The sequence below is a fragment of the Aulonocara sp. 'chitande type north' Nkhata Bay genome, linkage group LG9 (assembly GCF_057382095.1).
Source record: "Aulonocara sp. 'chitande type north' Nkhata Bay isolate Kocher_YH1m ecotype deep benthic linkage group LG9, A_spYH_male_GT1.1, whole genome shotgun sequence".
Classification (NCBI taxonomy): Eukaryota; Metazoa; Chordata; class Actinopteri; order Cichliformes; family Cichlidae; genus Aulonocara; species Aulonocara sp. 'chitande type north' Nkhata Bay.
In genome coordinates, this window is record NC_141352.1 from 24946327 (window position 1) to 24964067 (window position 17741).

Consider the following 17741-nt stretch of genomic DNA (forward strand, 5'->3'; position numbering starts at 1 on the left):
TATCATCTTTTCCAAGTAGGCCTTGAGACAAGACGTTTTTCATTTTAAAAATGACCAGAGCTACTCTGCCAATGCTGAACATGAGTATAACCCTCCGTCTCAATTCCAGGCACCTATACTTAGAGTTAAATATATTTCTTGACCCTGGAAGGAAACCCTCAAGATTTGAACCAATAGGGTCTGTGTACTTTATCAGTTGGCTAATGACTACAAAATGACTTGGCTCATCTCTGTCTACCTAGTTTCACGCAAAGCTGTGCATTCAGTGTCAGACAAACACATCATATTTCATGACAACGCAACCTTGACAGAGGTAATAGCTGAGACGAGCTGCAGCTGCCTTTGACAAAGCTTCATGTGTGACAAAAACATAAATCTTCCCTGCAGCCTTGGCACGCTGTGGGATATATTCGCATAGATAAACATCAAGTGATGCTTTGTATCCACTGTACACTTCAGTTTAGTGGTTATATTGTTAGCAGTATCATTTAAGGTGAATCAGATCCCCACATTTGTCACAAGACATACAGATTTACTGGTTTTCCATTTGGAGCCTTGTGTAGATGTGACACAGTAGGTGTGGATTACAGTTCAGTTTAACTGAGCAAATCAATCTAGCCCCTATGCTTGGCACACTCACCTCCATAGTGGTCAGGTTGCATCGATGGGTTCCAGCAAACCAGCCATCAGTGGAGCACTGGTCGATATCAACATCCTGTAGATTAATGTCCACTCGAACCACTCCCCTGCAAGATGGAAGGACATTAAAAGAGATCTATTAGGGTCATTTCTACCTCCATGTTTTTATTCTTGGACTCAACTAGAGCTTTACATGATTTTCTAACATTTCGCGATTTGATTGTTATGGTGAACAGCTGTGGAATTGAAGCACTTTGAAATTGTATCATTCTTTCTTAAGCATATTGTATATCAGAAAAGTTGAGTGTGGAGGTTTGAATGCAAAACAAGGCCATTAGTTCAGGCAGAAAAAGTTCACGACATAAATGTGAAAACCAACACACATGAAAAAAGATCAAGTGCAAAAAAGGAAGCACAACAGACGCTTCCCTGTGACGACGGGACTATTTATACACACAGGTTTGATTGGACAGTAGAACACACGTGGTATAACTAACAAAGGACATGACAGAAAACTCAATCTTCAAATAAATCAGAAAGTAACAGAAAGAAAACAAAGAATCACTGAGGGAACTACTAAAAGAAACAATGAAATGAACCAAAACACAGGATGTAAAACTGAAACTTGGCATTACAAAAAAACACAAGAAACAACAGGAAGCAAATACTCAAAAATGGACACAAAAAATAAAGCTTGTAATCTGCTAGAATAAAGAAATCAAAACAAGAACCGAAACATTCAACAAACACAAAAATCAAAACTTGAAACATTTGGAACAACAATAAAACCTCAAGTCTAAACTCAATTATATTTGCAAGGAAATCAAAACCCGAAAACAACAAAAAGACCACGGAGTAAACAAAGTGTAGTAAAGCCAACTAAAACCCGCTGTTGAAGAAAGTCATTTACCCTTTTGTTGATTTATTGATTGAGTGATTGATTGATTTGTGTCAGACGGGATTTTTTTGGATGGTTTTCTAAATAGAAGCTTTTCAAATTAAAAGAGTTGAACTGAGGAAGGTAGATAAAGCAAGTACATTATGAGCTGTATGTTATTGTCTGATCTACAAATTTCACTTAAAAGTACAGTAAAGTTACACCAGCGGTCCCCGACCTTTTTAGCGCCACGGACCAGTTTATGTTTGACAATATTTTCATGGACCGGCTTTTAAGGTGTTGCGGATAGATGCAACAAAATAAAACCAGTACCGGTACCAAAAAAAAGGAAGATTTATTCATAACACATGGGAAAAGACCCAGGGAAACTGAGTTAACGATAAGGATTCTAAAGAATAACGCTAAAAAACGATAAAAACCCTGAAAACCATAAATTTCACACGCGAGGATTAACTCTCGCGGCCACTGAGCCGGTACCGGTCCGTGGCCCGTGGGTTGGGGACCGCTGAGTTACACTACCTTAAAATCCTCAACATGTAATTGCACAAACCTGTACTTGGAATCTTAACTGAAATTTTAATAGGTTCTAACATGTTATAAAGCAAAAACAGACATTTGTCTGCCTCATGTCTCATCTCTTCTTCCTAAGAAAGAAATCAGTCTGACAGAGATGCAATTAGCCGTGCACTACATCACAACGAGACACTCTGCAAGAGGCTGGACTCTTTGTTCCGTTTCGACCAGCTGAGCCAGGCAGGACCTTCTAATGGAGCTGTTGAGGATTTAGACTTACTTAGCTTTCTGAAGCTCTGTGAAGAGAAGGTCACTGTATGTGATTTTGAAGGTCAGCCCCTTTGATTCTGACAAATCTTTTCACTGGTGTGGCATATGTCCCTTTCACAAGTGCAGCTCACAGGACAAGCCAACAGACAGTTACATAATGCTGTATACTATATGCGTAACTATACAAGGAAAAAAAACTAAACAAGCTTGACAAAATACTTCAAATCCACAAGAAACTCTAAACTGTCTCTCAGCGACCTCAGCCCACTTACAGGCTTTCTCTCTTGGTAGACTTAAAAATGGAGCACAGCCCGAGGCAAGTGTTGTTAGAAAATCTATACCGACTTTAAACTTTATGGAAGACATGCTCTGGAGAGTTATAGCTCAGTAGGACGAGTGTCATGACACCAAGATAATGTGCACATATGAAAAAAGGTATTTCTCTGATCCAGCATTCAGAGCCTTCAAGTTTCTCACACACAACATTTTACATAAACGCCAGCCGACACAAGAGGAAAAAAACCCGAGTGTTGCCGTGTAGCTTTCGAACAAAATCACCAAATATACACTTTGTTATTTGATCAGGATGAATATAAACACAAACCCTGCTCTGAAGTGAGCGGGCGAATCAGCGCTGTTATCTATTTAATCAGGCAAAACCTGCAGCTGCTTCCCTGCAAATAAATCAGCGGCCGACTTTGCACTGACCTTTAACTCCTTTGATGCCCGTTTGAACACTGACATTCACACTGGGTTTATTTTGTTATAGGATTAACAGGAAACTTTGGTCTCCCAGTTTCCAGGATTTGTGTTTTGCGTTTAAAGGAAAATTAGATTTTAAACTATTGACCCTGACCCTGAACTAGTATGGATATACATCATATACCACCGCATTAATCACCTAAGTCTAAGTTCTCATTGTCATCGAAATACTAACCCTAACCCGTAATCTGACCTTAGGCAATTAAAATATGTAATTTGTATCTTTTTTATACTGACACAACATCATATACAACATTTTTTTTTCCAAAAAAGTCTGTTTTGCCTTTCTCCTGAAACGATGGGATGGTTTGATCAATTGCTCGAATGATGTAGAAAAGTGCTACAAAAGTGTCAAAGTGGTTTCTTTGTCATGGTCCTGTGGCCATGACTCAGTGACTTTGTGTTTATGTTCTTTATTGTTATTACTTTCATTATTATTCGTGGCTGTTTTGGGATGGTTTGTGTTTTGGGATTTTAGATACTGGGTTCTGGGTTTGTGCTCCCTCTATTGGTCCCTGGTGTTAGTGTTCCCCTGTCTCGTCAGGTTAATCAGGTCCAGCTGTGTCCCCCACCTGTGTGTGATTTCCCAGTGTCTCTCTGTGTACTTATAGTGTGTGTTTTCCTCTGTTCCTCGTCGCGTCGTCTGTGTTCATACTCTGTGAAATCCCCTGCGTGCTCTCCCTGCTGTTCTCCCTTCATGTTCAGGTTTGCTACTCCTTGGTGTAGTTTCTCCCAGTTTAGTTCATCCTTAGTTCTGTTTTGCCATCTCCACTTTATGTTTGGTATTGTTAATAAATCGCCCTCACGTCTAAATAAGTACTGCATTTGAGTCCTCCTTTCCACTCCTCACACGGCCACTGACCCGAACCGTGACAGTACGACGCGACCACAAGATGGACCCAGCAGCGCTTAATCCGTCTAAGGAGCTACGGGAGAATCTCATCGATGCCACACAGGAGCTCATCGACCTGTGGCTGGAAAACCCGGGTGGCAAGTCCCAGCGCGCTATAGAGAGGCGGCTACAGCGTCTTGTGACCGGTCTCCCATGGCTTCTAGGCTCGCTTTGTCCGTGGGAGCGGGAGTTTCTCCTTTTGGATCTTGGACTTCACCCCCCATCTGCATTCACTTTCGAACAGCCCGATACGGTGAGTGAGCGGGACGCTTTGGCTTCCCCAGATTTGTTTTCTGGGGCTATTCAGAGCGGGATGGGAGACAGTATGGGTTGCTTACCTACCTTCGTGGTAACAGATCCTTCCCAAGTGGGCGTCTACAAACCCTCTGCAAAACTGACGGACTGTGTCTCTGCCGCTCCTTCTGAGCCAGGACTTTATCGCCATTCTCCGGCTCAGTTCTGTGTCCAGCCACAAGCTTCCCAGTCTGTAGCTCAACCGTTAGCCTCGCTAAGGGCACAATTACCTGTTCTGCCGCCGCTCCAGTTAGCCACTCAGCCATCACCACCGCTAGCATCGCTACAACCCATAGTTCAGTTAATGGCTGTCACAATTTTCACACTGTTTTTCCACCGCTGTTTCTGAGCAGGGAGAAGAAATGTTTCACAACGGACCTGTTCCTCAAAAGCTGGCAACATTAGTGACCGTTACTCGCTCCGGGGCTTCCCCAGAGGCTGGGTTACAGCCCTCAGCTTACTCTGGACCCCTGGAGGCCGAGATGCCAGCTGTGAACTGCACCGGGCTGTCACTGCCTGAGCAGGGTCAGTGCTCTGCGCAGCTGCGGCCCTCCTTATGTGTGCCAGAGGCCCATGTGCCTACTGGTTTTGTTTCATGTGTGCCAGAGGCCCATGTGCCTACTGGTCTTGTTTCATGTGTGCCAGAGGCCCCTGTGCCTACTGGTTTTGTTTCACGTGTGCCAGAGGCCCGCGAGCCTGCTGGTTTTGTTTTTTGTGTGCCAGGGGCCCCGGTGCCCACTGGTTCTGTGGCTGTTTTCGCTGGGGGGCCCGAGGAGCCCGTCCAGCCTCCTGTTTCGCCGGCTGGGGGGCCCGAGGAGCCCGTCCGGCCTCCTGTGTCGCCGGCTGGGGGGCCCGAGGAGCCCGTCCAGCCTCATGCCACGTCGGCTGGGGGGCCCGAGGAGCCCGTCCAGCCTCATGCCACGTCGGTTGGGGGGCCCGAGGAGCCTCACACGGCCACTGACCCGAACCGTGACATTCTTAATGCAAGCCTCATTTGTCTATTAATACACATTCATGCTCAAGTCTCTTTTTTATGCCAAACCACTTTTAGTATTTAGTATATTGCCTAAACAGGGTCCCGTTATACCGGCGGGCCATTATTATAACATTATACTACGGGCTTTGTACACTAAAGGTGACATCATCACACCATGAACTCCAGCTTTACTTTACCTACAGCAAAACGTCAGAGGTTACAAAAATTGAGTGGTGCACAATCAGCCAAAACTTGGCTCATTTGCAAGATCAAGAACATCCACATTAGAGGAGCCAATGTTCAAACACTAACTTTCTGATTAGTAAATGCCTCAATCTTCCTCCTGAGCCACAGTCAAGCCCAGAGTTCATCAGAGAATTAAGACAACTTCCATCCATCCATCCATCTTCATCCGCTTTATCCGAGGCCGGGTCGCGGGGGCAGCAGCCTAAGCAAAGAGGCCCAGACCTCCCTCTCCCCAGCCACCTCCTCCAGCTTATCCGGGGGAACACCAAGGCGTTCCCAGGCCAGCCGAGAGATATAATCTCTCCAGCGTGTCCTGGGTCTGCCCCGGGGCCTCCTCCCGGTGGGACATGCCTGGAACACCTCACCCAGGAGGCGCCCAGAGGGCATCCTTGTCAGATGGCCGAACCACCTCAGCTGGCTCCTTTCGATGTGGAGCAGCAGCGGCTCTACTCTGCGCCCCTCCCGGATGGCCGAACTTCTCACCCTATCTCTAAGGGAGAGGCCAGCCACCCTTCGGAGGAAGCTGATTTCTGCCGCTTGTATCCGCGATCTCGTTCTTTCGGTCACTACCCACAGCTCGTGGCCATAGGTGAGGGTAGGGACGTAGATTGACCGGTAAATTGAGAGCTTCGCTTTTACACTCGGCTCCCTCTGCACCACGACGGACCAGTGCAGCGTCTGCATTCCTGCAGCTGCAGCCCCAATCCGTCTGTCGATCACCGGCTCCCTTCTCCCATCACTCGCGAACAAGACCCCGAGATACTTGAACTCCTCCACTTGCGGCAGGAACTCATCCCCGACCGGAGTGGGCACTCCACCCTTTTCCGGCTGAGAACCATGGCCTCAGATTTGGAGGTGCTGATCCTCATTCCCGCTGCTTCACACTCGGCTGCGAACCGTTCCAGTGCGAGCTGGAGGCCATCACCCGATGAAGCCAACAGAACCACATCATCCGCAAAAATCAGAGATGAGATTCTGAGGCCACCAAAGCGAAAGCCCTCCGCCACTTGGCTGCGCCTAGAAATCCTGTCCATAAAAATTATGAACAGAACCGGAGACAAAGGGCAGCCCTGGCGGAGCCCATCACCCACCAGGAATGGGAACGAGTCCGACTTATTGCCAGCAATGCGAACCAAGCTCTTACAGCGGTTGTATAGGGATCGAATGGCCCGTAGCAATGGGCCAGACACCCCATACTCCCGCAACACCTCCCACAGGACACCCCGAGGGACACGGTCGAATGCCTTCTCCAAGTCCACAAAACACATGTAGACTGGTTGGGCAAACTCCCATGCACCCTCAAGTATCCTCGAGAGGATAAAGAGGTGGTCCAGTGTTCCGCGACCAGGACAAAAACCGCATTGTTCCTCCTGTATCCGAGGTTCAACTAGTGGACGAACTCTCCTTTCCAGCACCCTGGCATAGACTTTCCCAGGGAGGCTGAGGAGTGTGATCCCCCTGTAGTTGGAACACACCCTCCGGTCCCCCTTCTTAAAGATGGGGACCACCACCCCGGTCTGCCAGTCCACAGGTACTGCCCCTGATCTCCACGCAACATTGCAGAGGCGTGTCAACCAGGACAGCCCTACAACGTCCAGAGCCTTCAGGAACTCAGGGCGGACCTCATCAACACCAGGGGCTCTGCCACCAAGGAGTTGTTTAACTGCCTCAGTGACCTCGCTCCCGGAAATTGGCGGGTCATTCCCCTCATCCCCAGACTCTGCTTCCTCCTCGGAAGACGTGTCAATGGGATTAAGGAGGTCCTCGAAGTATTCCTTCCACCGCCTGACAATTTTCTCAGTCGACGTCAGCAGCGCTCCGCCAGCACTATACACAGTGCAGGTAGAGCACCGCTTTCCCCTCCTGAGACGCCTGACGGTTTGCCAGAATCTCTTCGAGGCAGTCCGAAAGTCTTTTTCCATGGCCTCTCCGAACTCCTCCCACACCCGAGTTTTTGCTTCAGCCACTGCCCGAGCTGCATTCCGCTTGGCCTGTCGATACCTGTCGGCTGCCTCCGGAGTCCCACAGGCTAACCAAGCCCGATAGGACTCCTTCTTCAGCCTGGTGGCTCCCTTCACCTCTGGTGTCCACCATTTGGTTCGGGGATTACCACCACAGCAGGCGCCAACCACCTTGCGGCCGCAGCTCAATGCAGCAGCTTCGGCAATGGAGACGCTGAACATGGTCCATTCGGACTCAATGTCCCCAGTCTCCCTCGGAATGCTGTTGAAGCTCTGCCGGAGGTGTGCGTTGAAGATCTCGCGGACTGGGGCCTCTGCTAGACGTTCCCAGCACACCCTCACTACGCGTTTAGGTGCACCAGGTCTGTCCAGCGTCCTCCCCCGCCACCTGATCCAACTCACCACCAGGTGGTGATCAGTTGACAACTCAGCCCCTCTCTTTACCCGAGTGTCCAGAACATATGGTCGCAGGTCTGGTGATGCGATTACAAAATCGATCATCGACCTATGGCCTAGAGCGTCCTGGTGCCACGTGCACTTATGGACACTCTTATGTTCGAACAGGGTGTTCGTTATGGCCAAACTGTGATTAGCACAGAAGTCCAATAACAAAGCACCGCTCGGGTTCAGATCAGGGAGGCCGTTCCTCCCAATCACGCCCCTCCGGGTCTCGCTGTCGTTACCCACGTGAGCATTGAAGTCTCCCAGCAGGACAACAGAGGGACAATTAAGACAACTTGCCTAATAGAAATCCCCCTAATTCTGCCAAAATAACTATGACACCATCAATGAAATCACCAACAACACCTCTGAATTTCTTCTGTAGTATCAGGCACCTAACCTTCACAGTAGATGTTTTTAAGCCCTGAAAGTTGTATGGTGTGGTGGTCTGAGAAGTTAACCTCTTCAAATCTTTGTCATGGTCCTCTAACCAATCCTGAAGAATATTTGAAGTGCGGCAGTACGCCTCTTCCATCAGGAAAATGCACGCAGTCTGCGTCAATGCTTAAGGAGTTAATATTAGTCAGTAAAATCTACATAAACGTTGGGAACCAAGCTTAGCCAGATGAATTGTGACAACCGTAGTTTCCGCCATTGCGTCTTTGTTTTGATATATATTGTGCATGCATAAAAACACATAACAACAAATTATATCTGATTTCATATAAACACTGATTTATTTATCATTTGCTGTAGAGTGCACATGTAGTTCATTTTTGTATCTTTAACATTTTAAAATGTCATTATCTTATTTTACAAGCTTATTTCTGATGTGTATCAGCGCAACACCAATGCTGTGTCTGGTTCCACTTGGTAAATGGACTGGTTCTTATATAGGGGTTTTCTACTCTACAAACCTTATCCAATCCTATCCATATTCACCCATTCATACAAGCACTGTTTTCTACGGTGTTGTTTTTTCTTCTTCTATCTAACATGCAGACTGGAGCAGCTCGGGGTCGAGCCACAAACCTTTCAGTTAGTGTATGACCTGCTCTACCTCCTAAGCTATAATCACTTTATAGCAAAGATACCCCACAAGACCTTTTGGGTATGCTCTAAACCTCAGCTGTCTACACGTCAGAATTTGGCTTTAAATTTTAACTGGCAGGAGCTATGCTAGCAAAGCTATTCACCTCATCTATTTTAGTGTTGTGGCTGATTGGTGATTCATGACTGAGATCTGTTTCAGGGTGTAGATGATGAAAGTTCCAGCTGATCATTGGCTATTAAGGCTTTAATTAGTGCCCAATGATTTGTTAATGCATTTCGCCCCTGGTGCCACTTTGTTAAAGTGTCATGGTCTGGAGAACACTGTTATCTGCAGCCTGTTTTTAAATGAACAACCCTCTTCACATCTTATTCAACTTGTTTTTGTAATTTAACGTTAATAATAAGGCATTTTGACTGATGACAAACCTGTATGTAAAAGAGTTGTTGATTAGATATTTGGTACGATTCTGTGGTTTCCATCATATCATACAGTAGAGTTGCACCAACCACTAATGATCAGAATCAGAATACTTGAATAATCCTTAAGGAAAATATGTGGGTTACAGTTGCTCCAACACAGTAAGAGTAACAGACTAAACTAATTAAATAATACGATATATTATAAAGGTTACAGATCTCTATGTAGTTTAGATTGATGACTAATGTAAAATTAGTTATGGCTTCATACATTAGCAACCTAGTCCTAGATGGCAGTTAGCATACTCTGTGCTCACATGAGCTGGAACTCATACAAACACCTTGTCCCATACTGCTCAGTTTTGAGACCAGGCAAAAGTGTGGTTTCCATAGTAACACCTTGGTTGAACCATGTCTTGCTGTAACTAAACAATACACAAAACAGCAGGTGGCAGAAGATGCCGTCAATGTTGACATATCACTTTTTGGGGAGAATAAAAGACAGAGTTCATGGTTTATGTAATTTAACAAAAAGACAAAAAACTAATGACAGAAAGCAATAAAAAAAAACTGCACCTGTGACAAACTGAAAGTGGGAGAAGCAGCAGGTACCAAAGGAAAGGCTAAATTTACTGATCCATAAGCGTTAAAAAAAACTGTGGATATTTCTGAATGTCATAGCAGAAGAAAAGACAGGCAGAACTAGCAGCTTTATCACAGGACTGTAACCGGCTTACAGTCTTATTATTTCCATCTGTGTGTTTAAACTGTCCACCTGTTCACCATATAGTGCCCTATATCATGCCCACACCATTTTATAGTGGTGCTCAAAATCTCATCTGTAAACTTCCACTGTAGTGCACTACAAAATCATCACACGTACCACGCAGGTTCTATTATGCTTTTGTGTGCAGATGCAGTTCTTATCATTTTTATTTAAATGCTGTGGGGAGATAAGTTTCAATTGCACTGTGCAATCATTCAGACATAGCAATCCTGAGTTATCCCTGGCCCCAAGTATGATGCAGATGTTCTGCTATTGTTTTGGTGACAGATATCTGGAGCAAATTTGGGAATGTGTTGCACTGGTGTTTCCCTGTGCATGAATAGACTAGTTGTTTGTCCCAAAAAAACAAAATAAAAAAATATATTCATGTTATCAAAATAGCAATAAAAAATAATAATGTACACGCATACACAAATACTGCTGCTCTGGCATGTTCTCCAGGTGTATAAGAGGCGGTTTACTATTCCCGGTTCCCAGTGGACACCAGGTGAGTGCAATGCTCTCTTTGCCTGTACCTCTGTTATTAATAACTGCTGCTCTGGTCCTGCCTTGGGGCAAACTGACCTCGCTGCTTTCTCCTGCACTGCTGGTTGTTTCGTGTGAGAAATTACATGCAATTCTCTGTTATATAATAAGGATTGGAAATGTCGCACTGAAACACAGCAGACGCACAAGAATACGCCGATTTGTTAGTGATGGAGGAGTCATGAAACCGTTAGTTTCAGTGGCAACTGAAGTAATAACATTTGCTTAGGTTTTGCATTTGAAAAGTGAGTCTGCACAAAGAGGAAAATAGTCTGCAGTCGGCTTCTCTTTTTTTCCCCTTCTGCTCCCAACTCCCCAGGCAACCTTTAGCTTCCCAGTCAAAGAGGACATATGGTGTATAAAATGGCTTTTGGGGGGAAAAAAGAAAGAAGAAAATGTTGGAAACGGTGGTGTTGACTGGGTATGTGCTGCACAAAGACTGGGTCGTAATTGAGAGCAGCAGCGAGGAGCATGTGGCAGAGCCATCATGGTGGCCATCAAGGCCCTCGGGCATAAAGACAGGATTATCACAGAGAGCAAGAGATAGAGGTGCCCAAGGAAACAGAGTGCTTTCTCCTTTCATCCTCCATTCTTTGTGGGTCTAAAGGCCAGGCCAGCAAAGAGAGGAGCATCCCACCAGCAGGAGTCTTTCTGACTGACTCTTTCTGAGCTAATGTTAGCTGCACAAACATTAAGAAGCTGACTGTAGATATGTCTGCATAATAGCTTATATTCACAAAAGGATATTCATCAAAAGATGCTTGCATTGAAGGCCTGCTTGTGTCCTCTTTGTTACAAGTCAGTCTTAGATGTATTCATCAGTGAACACTGAATTTCATACGCTTTGAGCTATAGGTCTCAAAGCAGAAAATAGACTCTGAAACTGATTAGCCTGTTTAGTCACAGGACAGGATGCTGCAATATATAACAACTTTAGCTAGTTTAGGGCCTTACACAGACCTAAAACAAACCTACTTTAAAAAAATGTTTAGTTATGTTAAAACAATGGGAAATTGATAGACTACCAAATGTGAAATGTTACTTATACTTAACAGCTGTCTGGTGTAAGTGTTCATTGCATATAAGCACTGCGATACCTAAAATCACAGGTGTCGAACTCCAGGCCTCGAGGGCCGGTGTCCTGCAGGTTTTAGATGTAACCTTGATACAACACAGCTGATTTAAATGACTAAATTACCTCCTCAACATGTCTTGAAGTTCTCAAGAGTCCTGGTAATGAACTAATCATTTGATTCAGGTGTGCTGACCCAGGGTGAGATCCAAAAACTGCAGGACACCCGCCCTCGAGGCCTGGAGTTCGACACCCCTGCTTAAGTCTTCAGTTTACAGTTACAGCTAATTTCTCAGTTTCCAACATCCTCTTATTTTTTCACTCCTATTCTTTCAAATACTAAAATTTCTTTGTTTGAACATTTTTAACTGCTAGCTAACATTTTTTAACTAAGTGTGTAAAGAACAGTGTTGGGACTAACGCGTTATTAAGTAACGCGTTACAGTAACTACGTTATTATTGTGGTAACGAGCACGGTAACTAGTTATTATGCCAAAATCAGGAACGCGTTAGTCGTTACTGGGATTTAGATAGGGTCGTTACTCGTTACTTCGTGTGGTGGCTATCGCGGAGCTTCCACAGATTCAGTAACATTAGCAAGTGGTGGAGGCCAGCAGGTGGATGAAGGAAAAGGGACGCAGAAGGAAAAGAGACCCGAGGCGGCCACCGGTCCAAGTGTGAACTGAACTTCAGGTAAGAAGTTATGACCTGCAGTCTCTCTGGGTCAGATATGAACCAGGTTTAGGTGCAGTTTATTTTCGTTATTCTGACTTTTTCCGTACTGCGTGCTAGCTAGCATGACGGAGTTTCTATACAGCTGGGTGGTGCTATGAAGTTAATGATGTTGAACTTTATTTTGTTCATAAGTTATTAGAGTTGCCAACCGTCCCGCCTGGTATTCAGAGAAAATATTACGTGTTTCTTATTGAGGTGAAAAGGAACAGTTTGTCCCGTAAATCAGCTACAATGAAAAAGACACAAAGCTGGAGTTTTCCTGTGTCTTTGCTGCACAGCTGCCTCTTCTTCTTTCATTCTCTCCCTCCCTCTCCCGTTTCTACTTCAATCATGAAACTGATCAATGATCAGCTGATCGGCTCTCTTGTTTGTTTATCGCTCACTTTGCGCCAGAAAGAGGAAACCAGCGGATGTCGCGCTAAACAACAGCAGCACTTTTAAGCTTGATCAGCTGTTGTTAGAATTTATTTAATATTAATTTCTAGTATCAGCTGATGTTTGCTGGAGCCACAGCTGTAAAGCTGCTGGTCATGATATGGTTTGGTTATCTGGTGAGAGGGAAACATGAAGATGAAACCAGGAGATGTCCTTACTGGATCATCAGAGCTGAACAGGTGATGGAGAAACAGGTTTACCTTTTAGGTGACATGAATGAGTTGAAGGGAAGTTATGAACTGTTTCTGAGAGACAAATAACCCCAGGATCCTTTTTTAGGTAGCTGACAGCTGGTAACTGTGCAGGGGCGGGTCTAGCAAAGTGTTTCCAGGGGGGCATGTAGGGCATTAACAGGGAAAGGGGGGCACAAAGAAATACTTTTCTTTCTTATTCTTATTTAAAATGTCTAGCTTTTAAAAAATAATTATCTGAATCTTACAACAAACAATTGATAGATTGATGCATATATACCATCAAAACAGTGTACATCACTGTCACAACAGTGTTTATTTTCATTCAAAGGCTTTATGATTTTTCCTATAATGGTGGGCCAGTCTCTAGTCAAAATGCCCGGGCCAATTTTCTGTCCCAGTCCAGCCCTGTATGCAGCTCATCTGCAGTCTGGTGTTGCCTACATCTTCCTATTCAGAAGGCAGAATTTCTGAGTTCTGAGTACAATCGAAAGCACCACGACTGCAGTTTTTGTGTTGGATGTAAAAGGCGCACATGACTCTGTGACGTAGGCTAGAATCATGGCAGCAGTCAATGACGGTCCAGGCGTGGAATTTCTCTCGTGGAAATATGAACATTATCTTTTCCTTTCTATTGGTAGGTGGCACAGTGCACTTGTGGCAAGTAAGCAAGCTAGAAGACTGGCAAAGTTATGAAAGAAACACATTAACAAGAGAATTCTGAGTAAAACCAAAGTTACTTTCCCTAGTAACTAGTTACTTTGAAAGTAACGAGTAACTTGAAGTAACTGAGTTACTTTTGAGAGAAGTAACTAGTAATGTAACTAAGTTACTTTTTTAAAGTAACTTACCCAACACTGGTAAAGAATAAAAAAAACATATTTAATATATTTAAGTCTCTTCTTTTCATTGTGCAGGGTTAAAATTTCAAATGTTTACTACAAGCTCCTCCACAATCAGAAGCTGAGCAATTACATTTGGCACATGGGTATGATGTCATCACGTTGCCTATCAACCACTTACTAAAATGCTAAAATGACCCATTAAGCTGTGTACACACTAGAAACGATTTCCTTATCACACGCTGCTTTGAAGTTGATGGTGCCATTCCAGGCTGTGGTTGCCTATGTGATCCTCTCACATTTGTTCTACCAAGTAATATGTCAATGAACATTATTGTTCTCTCGCACTGGCATTTGCTTCAGTTACTCACCTTAAAGTTGTGAAAAGTTTATCTTAGGTACTGCCCACTTCTCATCATCAGCAGTTATTTGCCCGTAGTGAGTTGAAGTTGCAGAACGTTATTCACTTTCTATTCACGTTCTAGAAGATCTCATTTACGCTCTTCGCTGCCTAATGCCTCTGTAGAGAGGCTTATCCATGATTTGATAGCTTAGCACAGCTAACTGTTGCCAAAAAATTCAAGGTCAAACTCAAGACACAAGAATTGGGGTTCCAATATCTACCCTTCTCATGGTAAATACAAGCCAATTGGAAGGTACCATAAATTCATAAAGCACCTTGTTTCAGATGTGTAGACACTATCCCTTCACTATTTAGATCACTAGCTAAGAAGCTAAGAAGCTAAGAGCTTCTTAGCTAAGAAGCTAGTGATCAATAGTTTAAAAGTTTACTGATTGTTTTAAAACTGCTTTATAGACAGTTATCTGGACAGTTATTGTACAGTTGCAAGGTTTATTGATAAAGCACTGGTAATGGTTAATAAATACTGTACATCACATCTATACGCATTGTCGGATGCTTGTTATGACATTATGAACAATGCTGGGCATCCTCTGCACATGGCCATTAACAACCAGAAGAGTCTGTTCAGTGACAGGTTGCTTCTCCCCAAGACAAGAACTAACAGACTTAAAAACTCCTTTGTCCCACACACCATCAAACTGTTTAACTCCTCTCTGGAGGGGAGAGGGAGGGGAAACAGGAGGACAAAGGAGGGGGGAACAACTAAACTGTAGTGCCTCTTCACCTCACTGTACAATACCTTGTGCAATACTTTTTGTAAATAGTCAATGGTGCAATAGACCTCAATACTTGAAATGTGCAATTCACTTGTATTTTTATTTTTATTCCTATTTATTATATTTATCCCCTTCGTATATTTTATTTATATTTGTCTCTGTATTTATATATGTGTGTGTATGTGTGTGTGTGTGTGTGTGTATATATATATATATAATATTCTGTAACTCTGAACTTCTGTCGGTGCTGTGCTTTTTGGAAATCGAATTTCCCAGAGGAACCCACCCGAGGGATTAATAAAGTTCTATCTTATCTTATCTTATGAAGCTGAAACTGGTTCTTGTAAATTAAGTGATATTTAACCTCCCAGTTCCCTAGCAAAAAAAATAAAAAAAATCAGTGTTTGATTATTCTGTGGAGGTTAAAGTCCAATGACTTAATCGGTGGGCATGCTGTACACTGCCTTCTGCATGCTCTATCCACGTGGCACCCTCACCTAATGTAGGTAAATATTTTGAGTATTTTTACAAAACACATCTTGAGCAGACCTGTGCTACATGTAACAAAGTGCAACTTTGAACGATGGAAGTATTCACATACTGTCTGGAACTGAAGCAAAACATTCCCTTAAACCAAAGTTAATGCAAAAGAGATGAAAACACAAAAGCTTAAAAGTCATCCTTTAGCAGTGTAGCCAAAGGAGTTGCAAGCCTGCATGAACTTGCATGCACATATCTCCTACTCCGGGTCTCGACAAGAACACGGTGCTGTCCTTTTAGGAGGGCACAATTTGTGCATTATGCCGTGGAACCATCACAATGCAGGAACCCGTGCAGCTTTCTCAAGGAAAAATGTCCCTTACGTGATGGAAATGCATTAAGCTAACAGGACACGTAGAAAATGTGAGTCGAGCCGCCGGGCACGATGCTGCTTGTCTACCATTATTTCAGTGCAACCTGGGTTATTTTATTGAGTCCTGTCTCTGGTCATCAAAAAAGACACAGCGCCTGCGGGGAAGTGGCTGTGACAGAAAGTGAATAAAGACTGCTTCTTCTTCAGAGTGCTGGCACTTTCTCTTATAGTCGGTACGCTCGTGTCATTAAAGGAAAAGTTCACCCCAAAATCCAATTTCTGTGTATTTTTTTCTCCCTCTGGCTTGTAGCGCTGTTTATCCATCTAGATTGTTTTGGTGTGAGTTCCCAGTTTTGGAAATATATTTGCTGTAGAGGTGTCTACCTTCTCTTGAATATAATGGAAGTAAATGACTCTTGCCTTGTGGTGCTCAAAGCAACAACAACAAAATACAGCTGCAGCGTCTCTTTCCATAAATCACGACCGGATACTTTATAAATATATTGCAGGCTGAATATAGGAACTATTTTTTCTAGTGTCCACATTCACCTTTTTTTAACTAACCAAGTCATAATTTTTGGAAAGAGACATTGCTGCTGAGTTTTTCTAAATGTATTGTTGGTTAATCGACTACCACCAATGCCATGTAATTCTCCTATATCTCCATAACTGTGCAAATCACACCAAAGCAATCTAGATTCATAACCAATGCAGGAATAGTTTGATGAATTTTGCAGTGGACTGCCCCTTTAAAACCCTTCTTCCAATGAACAAACCAAAGTAAGACGGAGGTATGTTAGCGATTATGAATAAATGATGATAAATGATCATAAAGCATTTGAGCTACAGAACAGATTTACTGAATGAACTACTCAGTTCTGGGTACCTTTCTTTTCTATGTAAAAATATGTACCAAATTGTACAAACATGAACATTTTCCTGACAGACAAGATGAAACTGGAGCGATTCTTCCATGGCAATATTGGAGAGATACACCAAAGGACCAGCTGCAGCACTTCTGTGTATTACATATCACCTATCCTAAAGCTGAATTTCCTTCTATTTGTCGTCTTCGCTGAGGGTTATGTTGTCATTGTAATTGTCATGTTTATTATAAGTTATCTTCTGTAATATCTTCCTGTATTTTTGTCAATTTATGGAATCTAACAACAGTCCAAATCTTTATAAATTCTCCAAACGCAGCACAGCACTCAGTCCTTACTCTGTTAGGTTAGACCAGGTCATTAAAGATAACCTTACATAGTTATTAGCAAAAAACAAATCCTACCAAACAGCACTCTTTAATACCTGAGTAGCTCGATTTTCCTTAATGTTGACATTTACTGGCTGAAGGCTTTGACAGGCCACCTTACTGAGCAGCGGAGTCCCACTGACGTCAGCAGTAAGAGAAGCAGCGCCTCGGGGATATTTAACCCCTGCTTCCTCCAGGTCGCACTCAATGGAAAATCTACAAGGTCGGACTCATTTTTGCTCATCGGGTTTAAAAGCTTCCTTCTGTGTGTACAGTTTAGTTTTCTCCTTGCTGGTATGCTTAGCTGAAAATCTAATTTACCTCTTGGATGCACTTTTTTTTTTACTCCTACCACCTTTCATCTCAGTTTAGCATCAAACATTATTGCATTTAGCCTCGGGAATTGTGGGATTTTCTTCCTATTTGTTTCTGGATGGAGTCCATGGAAGCAGATGTTGCTGGCTCCTCCTGGAGCTCCAGGCCTCCCACTCTGTTACATGCTGGGTATCACAAAGCACTCGGGCTGTCCAGACAGAGCTGCATTAAT

General features: G+C 43.7%; 1 protein-coding gene across 3 annotated transcripts in view; it reads right to left on the minus strand.

Moving 5' to 3' along the window:
- gpr158a (G protein-coupled receptor 158a) overlaps positions 1-17741 on the minus strand; it is a 92272-nt gene that overhangs the window by 68008 nt on the left and 6523 nt on the right. For all 3 annotated transcript variants that reach the window (XM_086306676.1, XM_086306675.1, XM_086306674.1), the window contains exon 2: positions 641-746. In XM_086306676.1, the coding sequence (XP_086162802.1) occupies positions 641-746 (106 nt within the window). The remainder of the gene's footprint in view (positions 1-640; positions 747-17741) is intronic.